The 17,589-nt window shown below is 41.6% G+C and overlaps 1 protein-coding gene across 1 annotated transcript in view; it reads right to left on the bottom strand.

Moving 5' to 3' along the window:
• The window catches only part of nrxn3a (neurexin 3a), a 257,417-nt gene that overhangs the window by 104,389 nt on the left and 135,439 nt on the right, over positions 1-17,589 (bottom strand). The window contains 3 exon segments of the mRNA XM_042500138.1: positions 5,670-6,053; positions 6,453-6,600; positions 11,301-11,594. Of these exon segments, the coding sequence (XP_042356072.1) occupies positions 5,670-6,053; positions 6,453-6,600; positions 11,301-11,594 (826 nt within the window).

Here is a 17,589-nt window from a genome sequence, read left to right on the forward strand (position 1 = left end):
TTGTGTCTTGCATTTAATGTATTGTTTAAAGCCAAGGAAGTGACAGTTCACGATCCGACTAATTAAGTTCCTCTAGAATTAAAATTGGGCCCTCAGGGGTGCATAGCCATTGCTGGTGGATGCAGTCAGTAAGTTGAGAGGCTGCACTTGCAGTGTGGCGGAATAGATGACTCATGGTTCTCATAGCGGGCACAGTCATCTGCAGCTCATCCATTTTCCTCTGCAACCCTCTATGGCAGGGTTGTCAAAGTTACGGCCCATGGGCCAGATCCAATCTGCCCAAGGTTCCAGTGCAACCTGCCAGAGGTTCCAGTTCAGCCTGCTGGATGATTTCACAAAGTGTGAAAATTGCAGAGAAATAATTTCCATTTTTTAAAATAAATTTAGCTGTAGTTTCCGATTTGTCTGCTGGAGGGCAATAGTGAAGGAAAGCGGAGGCTACATGAAGGCCTACTCAGTGCCATAAGGTAATGCATATAGGCTACTGTCAATGCAGGCACTGGGAAAATGTTTCCGTCAAAGAGGAGAAAAGTGGATGTGGAGTGTCGGGTGTTTCGGGAAAATCGGACAAGTTCATGTTTATTCATGGAGGTAAATGGAAAGCCTGTATGCTTGGTATGTTTCTAGCCCTTTACCGTGCTCAAGGAGTATTGCTAATGAAATAGAAACATCATCAAAGCCATACTTTGACGCTGAGTTTGTGAAAACATGCATGCTGAAGGCTGCAGAAATTGTGTGCCCTGACAAGCATCAGGCTTTCGCCAACATCAGCCTGACCAGGAACTCTGTGACAAACAGGTTTTCAGATCTTGCTGGAGATTTGAACTACCAACTTCTGGACAAAGTCACATCATTTATTGCATTTTCGGTTGCAATTGATGAGAGCACAGACATTACAGATGTTGTTCAACTGGCTATATTCATTCATGATGTTGATGAGACATTGACTGTCACAGAGGAGTTCGTTGAGTTGGTACTGATGACAGATACACAACAGCAAATTACATTTTTTACTGTCTGGCTTGAGCGCTGGACAGGATCGGGGTGGACTGGGCCCGCGCTTTCAGCTTGGCTACAGATGGTGCACCATCAGTGATCAGGTGTTGTGACAAAATTCAGAGAGAAAGTGCAAGCCGCAAATGGCGGGCAAATTATCAGTATCTCTTGCCAGGGTACCCCAAACTGACCGCATTGGCTGCAAAAGTTTGTCAGTCAGTCAGTCATTTTCTGTAACTGCTTGTCCTCATAAGGGTTGCGGGGGGGCTGGAGCCAATCCCAGCTGTCATCCAGCGGACAGCGGGGTACACCCTGGACAGGTCGGCAGACTATCGAAGGGCTGACACATACAGACAAACAACCATACACGCTCACAGTCACACCTAAGGGCAATTTAGAGTCACCAATCACCCTGAGCTGCATGTCTTTGTGTAACAGAGTTTGTATGTAGTGTTTGTTTCCACTTGCTGTAATGGCTGGATGAGGATAGATGGCTCAATGGCGCCCCCCTCTCAGGCAGTTGACAAATGCTTCCTGCTACTTGAAAACACTGCCAGTTAATGAGAGACGTGACCGAGGTGAGTTGTTGAACGCAGCACTCTGTACAAATTAAGTGTATTACTGTCTGGTTACTGTCCTGTATAAGCATAAATGCACTCTGACTCATGGAGATGTTCTTGTGAAGAGTTACGAGTGAGTCGCGGCACTGTTGCGCACCGAAATGTACATTTAACAGCATAATGCACTTTCTGAGTTAGCTAGTTAGCCTTTGTGCTAACAGGCGCTATCCCTTTTGTAGCATGCTGCGTGTGAGCTGCCTTTTGAGCCAAACTACATGACTGACCAGTACATATCCTGTTCCTGTTCAGGTACACATTCATTGTTATTTTATTTTATATGTGATTTTGTATTGTGAGAACACGGCCAGTTAATGAGAGACGTGACCGAGCATGCTGCGTGTGAGCTGCCTTTTGAGCCAAACTACATGACTGACCAGTACATATCCTGTTCCTGTTCAGAATAAACGACAGCATGAACTGTAAGCGGGTATCCTGTCCATCATTTAATACAACACAACGCAGAGTCTGGGTTTGAACCAGCCGGCTTCAGAAAAGTGCAGCTGCGCATGGTTACATTTGGACTGTGGGCGGAAGCCAAAGACCCCGGAGAGAACCCACGCAGACACGGGGAGAACATGCAAACTCCACACAGAAGGGCCGAACCCTGTTCCAACTGGGTTTTGAACCAGGGACCCTCTTGCTGTGAGGCAACAGTGCTAACCATGATGCCACCGTGCCGCCCTGCCAAAGTTTGAACAAGCTTTTTCTATAATGAACAAAACAAAACAAAACTGTGTTCAAAAGGCTTACACACAAGCACTTAAATGCCATTCTGAAACTGACTACTGCTCAAAATATGACACCTCAAATTGATAGACTTGAGACTAAGAGGTGCCAGGTTTCACAAGCAAAACAGTAGTCTAGCCTACTTGTACAAAATGCTGCTTCGGAGGCTTTTCCACCTAGTTCTCTGAAGAAAAAACAAACAACGAATAATAGGCCTTGTTATTGTAGTCATATGATTGAACATATTTACAGATATAGACACATTAGTTTTTTGTACTTAACACTGATTGAAAATGGAAAACTGAGATGCTTAAATTGATCCCTTTTCTATAAAATATCAGGCTGTTCCTCTTCATTGTAAGATGTTAAATTTTCAGTTGCACTTTATTGAATGTGCAAAACAGGATACATTGCACTTATTCGTGTTCTTCACACCTCAGGCTGTTATGGTTTGCATTATTATTAATTATTTTTATTATTTGTTTACATTGTGAACAAGAATGTACAGTGACTTCTGTATAATAAAATTCAAAGACAAGTCAAATATGTTGTTATTTATAAGTTTTTAAGCAATGGTTTTACTAGTTCGGCCCTCTCCAGATCAAACTGGGCTGCATGTGGCCCTTGTGTTAAAATTAATTTGACAACTCTGCTCTTTGGCATTACTTTTTATTTTTTGGGGAACAACCCAATTTAGTGGGAGCTTAGGGTCTATGATAATATATCCATCATAAAATTTGCCCCCCTCCCCCTCCCAAGCTAGACTGTGGTTTGTTGCCTAAGGGCAAGGGGTACTAAAACAACAAGGTTTTCTATGTTGCATATATTCATTAATCACTGCTCAGCCGAACTGAGAAAGTTTATTCCATGGGGCTTGAAAGGAGGAACTGACCTCCTGATGTCAGATTCAGGAGGAGCAATGCAGATTCCATCCTGAGTGGACAGCTCTTTACTCTTGCAAGGCTGCTGTAGCGGTCATGGAAGATTGCTCCTTGACCTAAGAAAGTCCTAGTCTACATGTGTTTTATGGATTTGGGAAAGCTTAAGTGGTCGGGATGAGAGTCAGCACCTCCAAATCTGAGGCCATGGTTCTTTGCTGGAAAATGGTGAATTGCCCCCTCTGGGTTGGGAGAGAGTTACTGTTCCAAGAGAAGGAGTTCAAGTATCTCAGGGTTTTGTTCACAAGTGAGGGTAGAATGGAGTGTGAGATAGACAGACGGTTTGGGGCGGGTGATGTGGGCTCTGGACCAGACTGTTGTGGTGAGGAGGGAGCTGAGCCAGAAGGCAAAGCTCTAAATATACCAAGTCCATCTATGTCCCAACCCACATCTATGGTCATGAGTTTTGGAAAGTGACCAAAAGAAAGAGATTGCGGATACAAGCAGCTTAGCTCTCTAGGGTGTCTAGGCTCAGCCTTAAAGATAGGGTGAGGAGCTCAGACATCTGGAGGGAGTTCTGGGTAGAGTCAAAAGGGGCCAGGTGAGGTGGTTCACGCATTGTATCAGGATGCTTTGTGGGTGTCTCCTGTGAGAGATGTTCTGGGCACGTCCAACTTGTAGGAGGCCCTGAAGAGGACACAGAATATAATGGTGGGATTATATATCTAATGTGACCTAGGAACACCTCAGAGTCCTCCAGGAGGGGCCAGAAAGTGTTGCTTGAGTCAGATGATTGGAGGGAAGGTTCGGTCTTTCCTCTCCATTGGGAAATGCTGCTGAAATGCTTATCCTTTTCCCCTCCCTGAGGGTCTCTCCTTGGGGCAGTTTTACCCTTAGGCAGGTTGGGAGATTGCAAGGTCCCACAGCACAAAAAGCCAACAGTGCATCGCTGGTTTATGGGAGTGCCAGGTAGTGTTAGGTGTGGTGAAAGAAGATCCAGGATAAAACAAAATAATATAAAACAACATAAACTGTAGCACTGGACAAGAGTCCAGGTCGCAGCTGTACAGGTATGAACTTCGGGCAAGTGCAACGTTTCTGTGGGAGTATAAACACTGTTGCATTATCTCTCTGACTGAAACCTGGCTTAAAGACCACGATTTGGGCACTGATCTGGAAATCGAAGGTTTTGGCCAGCCCTGGCCCTTGGATCGGGACACACACCTGCCTGGCAAATCTCAGGGAGTGGGTGTATGCCTGTATGTAAATGAGCGCTGGTGCAAAACTGTAGTCGTTCGGGACAGTATGTGCACTCCTGATATTGAACTCATATCTGTTTCACTTCGCCCATTTTACTTGCCCCAGGAATTCCCTCAACTGTTTGTCACAGTTGTTTACATTCACCCAAAGGCAAATGTGGATAACGTCACAGCTACTTTGTCCAAGACTGTGCAGCGTCTTCAGTCCTTATGTTCCGATGCTCCCAATTTTATTATGGAAGATTTTAATCACTGATTAATCACCAAGAGCTTGAAACATTTCTTCCAATACATTACCGGCCCAACTAACTTGTAAAAAGAGAGATAAAGCTAGCTTAACTCAGGTACAAAAGTTAAGTCGAGAGGAAGCTTAATAAAGGCCACTCAAGGTCTGCTTGGAAAGGAATAAAATGCCTGCTTGGGATGCAGTACAAGGACAGGAGAGTATTCAGTCCTGGGAAGCCTGATGATGTACTGGCTGAAGAATTGAACATATTCTACTCTCGATATGATATTCATGATTTTAATGATGAGCTTTCTCATTTTAGACATAGGCCTGCAGGATGTGAAACCAAAATTAATGAGGTCACTGTGTGTAAATCTTTTAGTCGTACTAAAGAGAGGAAAAGCCCTGGTCCTGATGGCATAGGGGGAAAATTATTGTGTGTTCCCGATTAAGTGTTGTTATTATTAAGCGTAATTATTAAGTGTTGTGCCTGGCAACTGGATGGTATTTTGTCATATATTCTCCAGTCCTCCTTGGAACAGCACAAAGTTCCTTGCATGTGGAAGGAGTCTATTGTGGTGCCATTGGCAAAGGTCAGGTCTCCTAAGACACTGAATGATTATTGCCCTGTGGCCCCAACATCCCTTGTTATGAAGACATTTCTGCCCACATTTGGAGAACACAAATATATACAAATGCTCTTTGGGATTCTCAATAAACAAAGTCTACTTCACACTAGTTGATTGTTTGGTATTGTTCTCTCTGGCGTGACCTCACAATAACATGACTTTGGGGAGTACACACAAGTTAATTCTAGTAAGCTGTGTTCTTTAAAGAAACAGCATTCTTAGATTAGATCCACTTTGTGTACATCTGTATGTATGTTGTTTTCAACACTATTACCTCTGCCTTGGAGATAATATCAGTATACCCTAAAGTTTATGCAAGAGAAGAAAGCATTTACCTCTCTCACAAGTACGTGACCAGTAGCCAGTGCCAGTGCAGTCGCAGATGAATCGATTCCAGCCCTCTTTGCAGACACCTCGGTTTTTGCATGGGTAGCTCTCACACTGCTTTCCCTGTTGCTTGTTGCAGGAGGGTTTGATGCCAGCGCCATTTTGTGCCTCAGCAATCTGACGGATGTCTTTGCTTCGGCCGTCAATGAAAAGGTCACGGATACAGCCCACATAGCCATAGTTGAGCATCGCTGTCCAGAGCTCGGTGGGCAGAATGAGGCTGGTGCGGTCACTGGGAAGCCCACCCAAGTACATGTCACCCTCCAAGTCCAGAATCTCGCTCTCACCACTGGCTGTGAATGGGGTTCTTCTGCTGTTTACGGAGATGGTTCCTGTGATGGGAATGGTTGGAATACAGATCAGGTGCAGAGTGTGGTTGCTGTAACTGTTTTAGTTCAATGCGTTTCAGAATTAATTCAGTTCATTCAAATTTTTGCTGTTTAAAGAAGCAACAACAAATCTTCAGCAACATCTTCAGAAGTCAAAAAATCTCAGTAGAATTTAAGGAATATTGAATTATTATTTATAAGTCAAGATTTGACTTGCAATTTTGACTTGACAAGATCTGACAAGATTTCACCTTTTTGTATTTTGTAAAGACAATTCTTGTACGGAAGTAAATTAAAAAAAATCCAAAACAAAAAAGATTTGAGATTTTTACAGCGTAAAGAAAATTGTTATTCAAAATCTACTACAGCTAGTACACCTCACTGATTGACAGTACAACTGACCTGAGCGTCCATCTCTCTGGATATCAACGTGATACCAAGCACCATCATTGACCTTTGTCTGGGTAGCTTTCACCTTGATAGTCCCTGAGCCCATGTCCAACAGGAGGTACAGGCTGCCATCCAGCAGCTCTACTGCAAAAAAATCCACCTGGACAAGGTCAAAAAAACATATCAACAAATGATTAACTATCAATAAAAGTTAAAATTATTGTTCAGAATAAGAGGAATGCAGGATGTGGTTCTTGTCTGTGGATATTTGATTTGCAGAACAGTGTCCTGCAAACAAGAGCATAGGTTTGCATATGGACAACAAAGACATGCTCACATCAAAACTTTGGAAAGAGAGAATTTTCCATACCAATATTTGAGAGGACTCTTTTGCATTCTAACAGGCTTGTGCAAAGAACTACAGGAAAAATTGCGTCACGTATTGATTCAGTAGCGGACAGTGCATTTAATTTTTTATTGAGAGTCAATCCCATGTTATACCTGATTGAAAGTGTTTCATTTAGTTTTGCTTTACCACCTCCAGAGCCAAGCTTTTCCTCACAGCACCAAAGTGTCTAAATTGACAGTTGTTCAGTGGTGGAAAGTGACTTCTTTAAACTGCTACTTATTCGGGGTTTCATTGGATGGAATTCATTAAATCGCTCTGGGATTTGGCTTCAACACGGGGCAACCCTTTTTGTGATCAGGCATCACGCAAAAGGTCACCAATTGTTAATGTATGGCTATCAGAAATAACTGATAATTACTCAAAATAATAATTAATTATGTTAAATAATGTGACTTAATTTACATTAGATCACCTCATGGAGCACCATTCCAGGAAAGGGATCAATAAATTATGTCTCAAAATACACAAAATTATCAATTTTGAGATCAATAATTTAATTAATAATCATAACCAAAATTACCACATTGATATTAAAGAGTGAAGGATACAGTAGTTAGTGATTTACTCACTTTTGTACAATACTAAGCAGACAGCAAATATGATTCCAAAATACATTTATTCAAAAAGCAAGACAATGCAAGACAAAACACACAATGTATTCTAACAGCTAATACATTCATGTATATATACAAGTGTGGATGTATAAATGTGGGTGTGTGTGAGAGAGAGAGAGTGAGAGAGAGAGAGACAAAGAGAAGGTGTGTTTGTGTGAGTGTGAACACACCAAAAGGGAAAGGTGAACTGACTAACAACAGAAGCTGCAACAAGATGCTAGATTCAAAGATGGCCGAAGAGCGAAGAAGGCCTTAGCTGACCATGTGGTTGATCACACAAAGGAGCAAAGAAAAGACAGGAACTTTTAAGTTCCTTCTCTGTGTGCTTCTGCTGAGAGCCAATTTATGAGTGTATGTATGGCTCTAATATGTATATGAGGTGCCTTGGTTAGTAAAGGTATGTTAGATGCAAGACCCTGTCTGTGTGAAGCATGAACAAACTAAATCCCAACCTACTGATAACCTAATAACAAAGACACAACTCATTCAATAGCATTACATCAATACATGGTACACAAGATATGATGGACGATAAAGTAAATAATCTTGCTCAGCCTGTACGTATGTCCTAATTCTATGCCTAGATATTACTTGCTAATCCAGGAGAGGGAGAACAGTTCTTTAGGATGCTGGCTGAAGAAAAGAGGTTCTGATTCAGTTGCTTCTGTGTAGTTCCAGGGATCCAGGAGGAGGCTGGCCAGTCCTGGTGTCCTTACAGAGATAGCAGTTTAGTGCTAGCTTGGTTCCATTCTCCTTTTGGCTTGAGAAGTCTGTAAAGTCTCTTCAGGCTTGGAGAGTAGGGCTGAGACAAGGCTGCAACTCCTGCTGTGAGCTTAGGTGTGGAAGGGGGGAAGGGTAGAGCAGGTCCTCCAGATCTGCAACATTCCTCAGAGGAGGTTTCGGAGCAAGAGCCAGAAGATCAGCAGTTGTGTCTCTTCTTGGCTGTGTGACATCCTAGGGGAGAATCTAACACTTAGGTGTTTGAACATCGGGTACACTGGAATGTTCAAATGGCTGTTCTTTGTTTGAGGAACAAAGAAGACAACAGTAGTCAGTTTGAAGAAGGCACTCATAGGACATGTGACACACGTCCAGTGTCAAGTGTCCAAATGAACGTATCATAAGTGGGATTTCCAGGTCCCTACAGCTCCATGGATCTCCATTCATCCAGTGCGCTGTTCTGTGATATCCTGTTAGTTATTGACAGGGCTTGGTTTCATGTTTTGGAAGCATTTATCCGTCAAGTAAAAGTGTTTCTCTCTGAAGGAGACAACAAGTATACAGTTGCAATTAGGATTTAATGTACAAAAAGTTTTGGACATGAGCAGAAATTTTTCTAAAACACATGAGCTTTTCAAGCCCAAGGGTTTATGAATAAATTCAAATGAATTATTTTTTAAATACATAGGTTATCATCAATAAGGACATTTCCACCATAAAGTGGTGCCGAAAACCTAACCAGAAATGGTGAGTTTTTTGCTCAAAATTCCATGGGGGAGGACCCTTAGTGCCCCCACTAATATGTGTACCTACCAATTTTGAAAACAAACCTATGCCCTCGTTGACAAATACACTATCAAGTCAAGCTGCAAATGTAAGCCAAAGAAAATAGAATCTGTAACTTGTATACATTCAGAGGTCAATGATAAGAGAGTTATTCACTTTGGGCAATTACAGAGCAACATAAAGAGCAACTTAACCCCCAAACCACTTTTTTTTCAGTTAAAAAGTAGTTCAGTAGTGTTGTTGATTGATTCAGGTCTTGTCATTTGAGTGCAAAGTATTCAAATTCTACATATTTTGTATGAATGTGCAGAGTGACTGCCCTTTAAAACTTGAAACATGCTCTTGCAGTTGAATTTTGTTATTGGCTGATTCTTGTAGCAAGAGCCTGCTTTCATCACCAATAGGGCCCCCTGTCGCCCCCCTCTCACCAACCAACTGCTTTGTGTGTGTGTGTGTGTGGGGGGGGGGGGTGCAGCGTCCCTTTTCACCTGGTGAGTGATGTGTGTGGACCAAGTGAGCTCTGCCGAGGTGCAGACTCCTAGGAATTTGAAACACTCCACTCTTTCAACCTCCTCCCCCAGGATGCAGTGGGCCGAGTGCTCAGCGTGACATAATTTCCTGAAGTCCATCACCACCTCTTTTGTTTTTGTCGTGTTGAGGTCCAGGTTGTTACAGAGGCACCATTCTACCAGATGTTGTACCTCCTTCCTGCAGACTGTGTCGTTGCTGTCTGTGATCAGTCCTACTATGGTGGTATCATCATTAAAGTTGACAATGATGTTGGAGGGATGGATGGGAGAGCAGATGGGTGTGAAAAGAGAGTAGAGGAGAAGGCTGAGGACACACCCTGCTCCTGTGTTCAGGACCAAGGTTTAGGACATGAGGCCTCCCACGCAGACATTTTGGGATCGGTTGCTCAGAAAGTTCAGTCTCCAAGTTCACTGTCAAGGTGCTCAACGTTTGAACCAGTTTGTGGGGGATTATGGTGCTGAATGCAGAGCTAAAATAAACTAACAGCATCCTTACATATTTGTTCTGCTGGTCCAGATGTGTAAGTACTGTGTGCAGGGCTGTTGTAACTGTATGGTTGGTTGATCTGTTGGTCCAGTATGCAAATTGGTGCTGATTCAGGTCAGCAGTAATGGCAGCTTTAATGTGTACGAGGATGAGTCTCTCAAAACACTTTGTAATGTTGGGGGTTAGAGCAACTGTGCCATAGTTATTCAGACAGTTCACTGCTGTTTTCTTGTGTATAAGGATGATTGTGGTTGACCTGAGGCAGGTGGGGACTACAGCCTGCTCTAGGGAGAGGTTGAAGATGGTGGGAAATATCTCTGCTTGTTGGTCCCAGGCCCTCAGACTCCATCCAGTCCAGCCGCTTTGCTGACGTCAAATCTGTGCAGGGTGGATCTCACCTGATGTTGATGTAGCTGTATGGCCTGTTCCCTCCCTAGTAGTGTAGGACAGATGTTGGCCTGACTCAGGTGTCAGTACACTAGCTGTTGATGTAGATGCACAGTCCTCCTCCACTGCTCTTACAGGAATGAACAGTCCTGCCTGCTAGCATTATAGCCGTATCCAGGGTGTTCCAGCCATGTCTCTATTCGTTACTGCCATCGTTATTACCATTATACAGCCATCCATGCTGTGCGAGGTAATCCGTAATCTTATCTCATCCATTTCGTTGTTGAGTGACTGGCCGTTGGCAAGAAAGAGACTTGGGATGGCAAGTCTGAAGTGGTTAGACTTTAGCCTAGCTCGTAGCCCTGCTCTCCTACCCGTCTTCTGTTTCTGGTGTCTCCGCTGTTTGCATTATATCCCCAGAAGGACAGTGATCCCACTGAGCTCGGGAGAGTGTCAAATCTCTGATGGAATACGGTTGTAAAAACACTCTTTGCAGTCGTTATAATCCACTACCTTAAGCGGCTGCAATCTACTGCACCATAGATGTGTATTAGATACTAAAACCAGAGAACATAACACAAAACAAAACAGCTGTCGAAGCATGCAGAGCTGCATTTGACCACACTGCATTCAAACAAACCAATCATAATGTTCTTGGGCATTACCAAACCAATTATGCAGTGATAGTGCTCTTGCAAAATAGTTTTGGGAGGTAACTTATTTAATGCCTGTCAAGGTTCTCAATGATGTAGGTCATATGTTATAAGATATAAATATAAAGTACAACGTCACTGAAATTGCTGTTTTGTCTTAAAGACATTTTGCCAGACATGGTTGCCTCTCACCTAATATTCGCAGATATACTTAGGATGCCATTTCTTAAGCGGAGTTAAAATTAGCAAGTGATCTTGCAGATGATAGACTGACCTTGGTGTTCTTCTGGCTGCGAGCAGCATCTTTACGCTCCTGAGGTTTGCCATGGGTGAACAGAATGAGACCATTGGGCTCAGTTGTGCGGAAATCAAAAGAGATGGATCCCATCCGTTTTGTGTTCCACTTTGGAAGGCTGATGTAGGCCTCGGGAGTCTCGAAAGAAATGGGGTCCAGCGTAGCAACATTCTCACACTTGTAGGACACCTCACCCTGGATTTTCATCTTAGGGTCCACAATGCGAGCTAGGCGAGACAGCTCAAGTCGGATGTCATTGTTCTTATACACCACCTGTGACAGGGCAAAGATAGCATATGAATAATTCTATTTTGGTATTGTCAAAGATAAATAAATTTACTCTTGTCATTTAACCAAGTAACTCTAATAAAACTCTTTCCAATAGAGTGCGGGTTAACATTGGTTAATACACACACTGTGTTTTAAGGATAAAGGTGATGTACATTTGTGGAAATTGATTCCTAATTAAACTCACATTTATTTAAAATCATGTCTATTGAGTTAGAGCCACTTTAAAGACAATGAATTTACTAAGAAAAATAAAAACACCAGCTGAAAAACAATTGTTTTTTACTGAAACATTACAGAGCTTTCAGCTGGGATTGTGCCTCCCAAAGCAGTTGTTTCTTTACCACGACACTGCTCTATTGCATGGGAGTTATGCCATCAAAAATGGGTATATTAAGCCAAAACATGATCTACATTTGGTTTTTTGAGCCTAAACCAAACTACAGGTTAACTACACCAGCTTTGAAACGTAAGGGAAAGTTTCAAGGTAACCACAACAAAAAATGTATGAGTGTAACATATTTGGAGACACCTTACTATGACAACATTTATTCTTGCAGTTGGGTTGGTGTTGCCCAGCTTGTTGAAATTTTCTACTTTTAGACATAGAATGGCTCTCATATTGTTTCCAGTAAAGCATTTTGTGTAAAAATAAAAAAAAAATAAAAAAAAACTGTCACAAAAAATTGCGTGATATGTTGGCGCACTATCAGCCTCCATCTTCATTCTCCCACAGTCTACTGAATAAACTCTGCAGACAAAGCACAGATCTGTCATACACACATTCCTCATATCCCTTGCAATAAAACTGTTTTTTTTTTATAGACACAGTGTAGTGAATCTCCTGCCAAAGATGGCAAGCTGATGAATGAAAACACTAAGTGGGCAATCTTTTATCACAGCTGCCCTAAATGCTATCAATAACAACCAGGGGGTGGGGGGGGGTGGGGGGAGGAGTCACAGGGGATGTGTGTGTAAATTGAAGTCCGCTCAAGTGGAAAATTGAAGGGCTTTTTTTTCTCTCTAATTCTCTGGTCAGAGAAACACCCTCTGTCTGGCTATATCCATACACAAAACAAACGCACCCTCTCCTCCATTTCACTCTCTTTTATATTAATGTCTCTTCTCCCACTCCTCGCCCAGGGTTCTGTCTGAGAATGCAGCAGTGGCTGATAGAGGGTAGATTGAGGCCTGGCTGAGATTATTGATAATCCACCAGAAGATTTGACAGTAAATCAACTCATCCTTTAAGGTGCTTGGGAACTGGATGGAAAATTGTCTTTTCCTCCTCTCACTCTTTTTTGGTTGCTTTTCTTTCTCTTTTTGTGGCATCCATTGTCCTCTCCCTACATTAATCATCTTATTCCCCTACCTCTACAAAAACAGCTGTTCCTTCTCTTGCTCTGATTGAACAGAATTACCTCGAGCAGTTCCACTGCTCTCCTACAAAATGAAAAGCAACAATAATTACTTGGGGTGTGGGGGGCTGATTTATAACAAATAATAGCAAAAGTAAAGCAAAGACCAGTAACATTTTCAGATACATTTTAATGGGACATCAGTAATTTATTTGGGTGGGGCCCCAGTACAGCACATGACACTCCAAAGAGATAATGACAGGCAGACCCCAGGAGGTGAGAGTGGGCAGACACATCTCTTTTACCCTCATCCTGAACACCGGAGCACCCCAGGGCTGCATTCTGAGTTCCCTACTGTACACACTCGACTGCATAGCCACTTCAGACTCCAACACCATCATCAAGTTTTCTGAGGACACCGCTGTGGTGGGCCTGATCACAGAGAACAATGAAAAGGCCTACCTGAAAGAAGGAGAGAACCTGACCTGCTGGTGTCTGGACAATAAGCTACTGCTGAGCATCAGCTAAACTAAGGAGAAGAAGCAGCAAAGGAACTATACCCTCTTTAGTCAGGTTGCTCTTGATGGTGCAAAAGTAGAAATTCTTCAGTATTTGACAGGACACCCAGAATTTCCTCAGGTGTTTCAGGTAAAACACTCTCTGCCTTCCTCACCACTGAGTCAGTATGCAGCGCCCAGGTCAGGCTCACGGTTATGTAGACACCAGGGTATTTGAAGCTGTCCACCCTCTCCACCGAGGACCTGCTGATATTGAATTACTGCTGGTACAGAAACAGAACAGAACAGGACCACACGGCACTGCAAAGAGTGGTTCGTTCAGTTGAACACACCATAGACACTGCTCTCCCCAACATAAAGCATGTTGATACCAGACACTGCAGATATCAGGCCATAAGCATAATTAAAGATCCTAGTCACCCAGATAACTGCCTTTTCTCCCTGTTGAGATCTGGGATACAATACCTGATGCATCAGGCAAGAACTTCTACCCTCAAGACACAAGGGTACTGAATAATGATCCTGCCCGATCCTAAACCCTGACATTTATTTAATACCATTACTACAAATTGATAGAACTGATAAATACTACATTTCAACTTTTTATGATTTCATGTGACAAATAAATACAATTGAATTAAATCGAATTACATGTTAAAATGTTACCCAATCATAGCCTATAACTGCCCACAATATGTTATTGCTGTCAAAAACTGAGCCAGAACTGCACTGCAGAAAAGGTAGGATTTTATGGTGCATTTTTTGACATATTGTTTTGACTTGAATTGCAGTATTGTTACAAAAAATAGAATGGTCCCTTTTGTGGGAAATAAGAAATAGTATATGCTAATGGACACAAATCAACACAAAAGAATTAGATGTGCTTACTGTACACATGCTTGCTGATAAAAGGGAGCATAAATCATATGAAATGTGGCTGTAGATGTGAAAAGAAAGGGGGTATGGCAGGAGGGGGGAGGTCAGAATGGTGGCTGTAGCTGACAATTTGACAAGTCACTTTCAGGTCCCTGCCACATCTAGACAATAATAGCAAAAGGGTGTTTCAACATGCAAAGGGGGCTTTATCTGCATGCTGCAGATGCAGGCTGTAGGTAAACATGAGAATGAAGTATTAGTAGAGACTGGTAGAAAGCTGACGGATACCCAAAACACACTTCACACCAACACACACAAAATACACACTAATTCTAGATATGGAAGTATCCCATGTGTGTGTTGGTGTGTGAGTGAGTGAGAGTTTGAGCCACAGAAAGCGCGAAAAGCACAAAATGTTGACAATGACAGATGACATGATAGAAATCCATCACTGCATTATCTTCTCAATCAGGCCTCCATCACACACACTATTACACACACAAACACACACACAAACACACACTGTTGTCTGTGTGTGATACTGAGAGACTGAACAATGTAACACAATATGACTCAGACTTAATTTAGAGAAGAATTACCCTTTTAGATTTCCAGCCAATATGGCTACCAGATTGTAATGTCACTACTTAGAAATGCTAAAAGACAGATTCAGACTGATTTAGCCCCACACAATAGTAGAGAGTTGAACATGAGAAAAAATAAAAGTATTCTTAAAGACTATGCACAGCATATGGCATTGTTATCCATCCATTTTATTTTTCTATATTTTAAAGTGAACATTTTCACAATTATTCTGGAAATCAGCCCTTATGCCACACAGATACTGTAATGTAATTGGTTATGAAGTTTATATACAACTGATTTAAAGCGTTTCAATGAAACATGCCACCTTGATTATGTTTCCTAATAACATACTGGGTAAATATAGTTCATTTATTTCTCTGGCAAATCTCAAAGATATTCATATAGAATGTATCAGTAAAATATGTACAGACAACATGTTTGTTATGTATTCTGCCAAAATGTCAATTTTGCCATACAGTATATTACAAAAGTGCTAGTGAAGTTTTTGTAATGGCTATATTTAGGCACTGGCAGTAGTTGGTTACAGTCAGGTAAACATAATAATCTTTTTTTTTTTAATACAGAAAATGTCTGCAGTACAGCTATATATATAATATATATATATATATATATATATATATATATATATATATATATATATAATTTTGCAATTATTTTGACTGATGGCGACAGGAATTAGTGAGAATGGTCATTTTTCAAATGTCAGTAACACCTGTGTGTTGGTGAGAGAGAATGGAGGTTTTCCATTCTCTCTGGGTCTACACAAGCACACCTGCATTGTATTACAATACAAGGTCATTTTAGAGTAGATATTATTATTTTTTCGGACATATTTTGCCTTTAATTGACAGGACAGCACAAGCGTGAAAGGGAATGAGAGAGAGGGGCTGACATGCAGCAAAAGGGTCAAGGCCGGAATCAAACCCATGGCTGCTGCGGCAAAGACACAGCCTCTATACACTGAGTCACCAGGCACCCCGATACAAGGACATTTTAAATTAAACAGCTCTGAAAGTTGGTAATAATGCAAAACAAAACAAAAATATTGTACAGTGTATATCAATTTTGGTGTACCATAATGTAGACACATCTGCAATGAGCACTTCACCTGTGTTTTACTAGTATCAGTCTCAGTCATTTGCAAGATCAGAGATTTTGCAGTGTGTGGTCTTGCCCACAAAGTGGCATCATTTCCTCAGCAGAAAACAGAGATGGGGTCCTCCTTAGTCAATGTAGTGCAACATCTGAGGGAATTATCTGACAGAGGTCAATGATGCTTTTATACTCTGATTAATTAGATTAAGGCAAGCTGTAACTTAATGGTATAAAGGCGTCTCTCTATGTGTGTGTGTGTGTGTGTAGTGTATGTTACAGTTATTGACCCCATTGCTTACAAATATTTAAAAATGTTAACACAAATTATGATACAAATTTAAAATGATTTATTATTATATGACAAAAGAATCATGTACATATTCAAAACTTATAATGGGTATCTGAGGATTAACTGTCCAGAGGTAAATAAATAAATAAATGGATATGTAGCATAGACAGTGTAGTACAGAGGTCGGCAACCTGCGGCTCCAGAGGCGCATGCGGCTCTTTCATCCCTCTGCTGCGGCTCTCTCTCTGGCTTTGAAAAATATGAATATTTATAAAATGAATATTTCATTAAAATGTATTTTATCGTTAGTTTTTATAATGTAATTCTAAATTTGAAGGTTATGGTGATCTTGTAATATCTAAATAAAACGTGTTAAAGATTTTTGTCGCTCTTAATATGCGTCACAACCACCAATGTGCAACACCCGCCGGTGCGCGATTTCTTGAACTTTTCGACCCCAGGTAGGCCAACTATGGAGAATTCTAAGAAAAGAAAAGTGTCTGAAGAAAACAGAACGTTTAATGCTACATGGGCAGATTCATTTGCTTTCACTGCTGACGAGACTGGTTTACCAGTATGCTTAATATGTAATGAGAAACTTGCAAACAACAAAAAGTCAAATGTCGCAAGACATTTCCAGAATAAACATGCAGCCTTTGCTCAAAAACATCCAGATGGAGATGAGAGGAAAAAAGCCGTTTCGGAACTGATGCGTAAGGTTGATCCTGAGCAAAAATCATTTCAAGAAGTGGATGAAGTCTGCAAATTCAACTACATATGCTCAGGAAATAGTCAGGCACGGGAAGCCGTTCACAGACGGAGAATATATAAAAGAATCATTCATTAAGATTTCTGAACATCTATTCACGGACTTTAAAAACAAGAGTGAAATTGTGCAGAAAATCAGGTATATGCCCCTCTCTGCAAAGACTGTCAAAGACAGAACCATGAAAATGGCAGAAGACATCACGAGACAGCAAATTAAAGAATTTAATTCAGCTGTGGCGTACTCAATTGCCTGTGATGAATCTAAAGACAAAGGTGATATTGAACAAATAGCGCTGTTTTGCCGGTATGTAAACTCTGCTGGGCCACAGGAAGAAATGATTGAGTTGATACCACTAAAAGGCCAAACACGGGGGGAGGACATCTGTGAGGCTGTCTTGAATTGTTTAAGAGCCAAAGGAATAAACACCACCCACCTGGTATCAGTGGCTACTGATGGGGCACCATGTATG

This window comes from Plectropomus leopardus, chromosome 14 (genome assembly GCF_008729295.1).
Source record: "Plectropomus leopardus isolate mb chromosome 14, YSFRI_Pleo_2.0, whole genome shotgun sequence".
Taxonomy (NCBI): Eukaryota; Metazoa; Chordata; class Actinopteri; order Perciformes; family Serranidae; genus Plectropomus; species Plectropomus leopardus.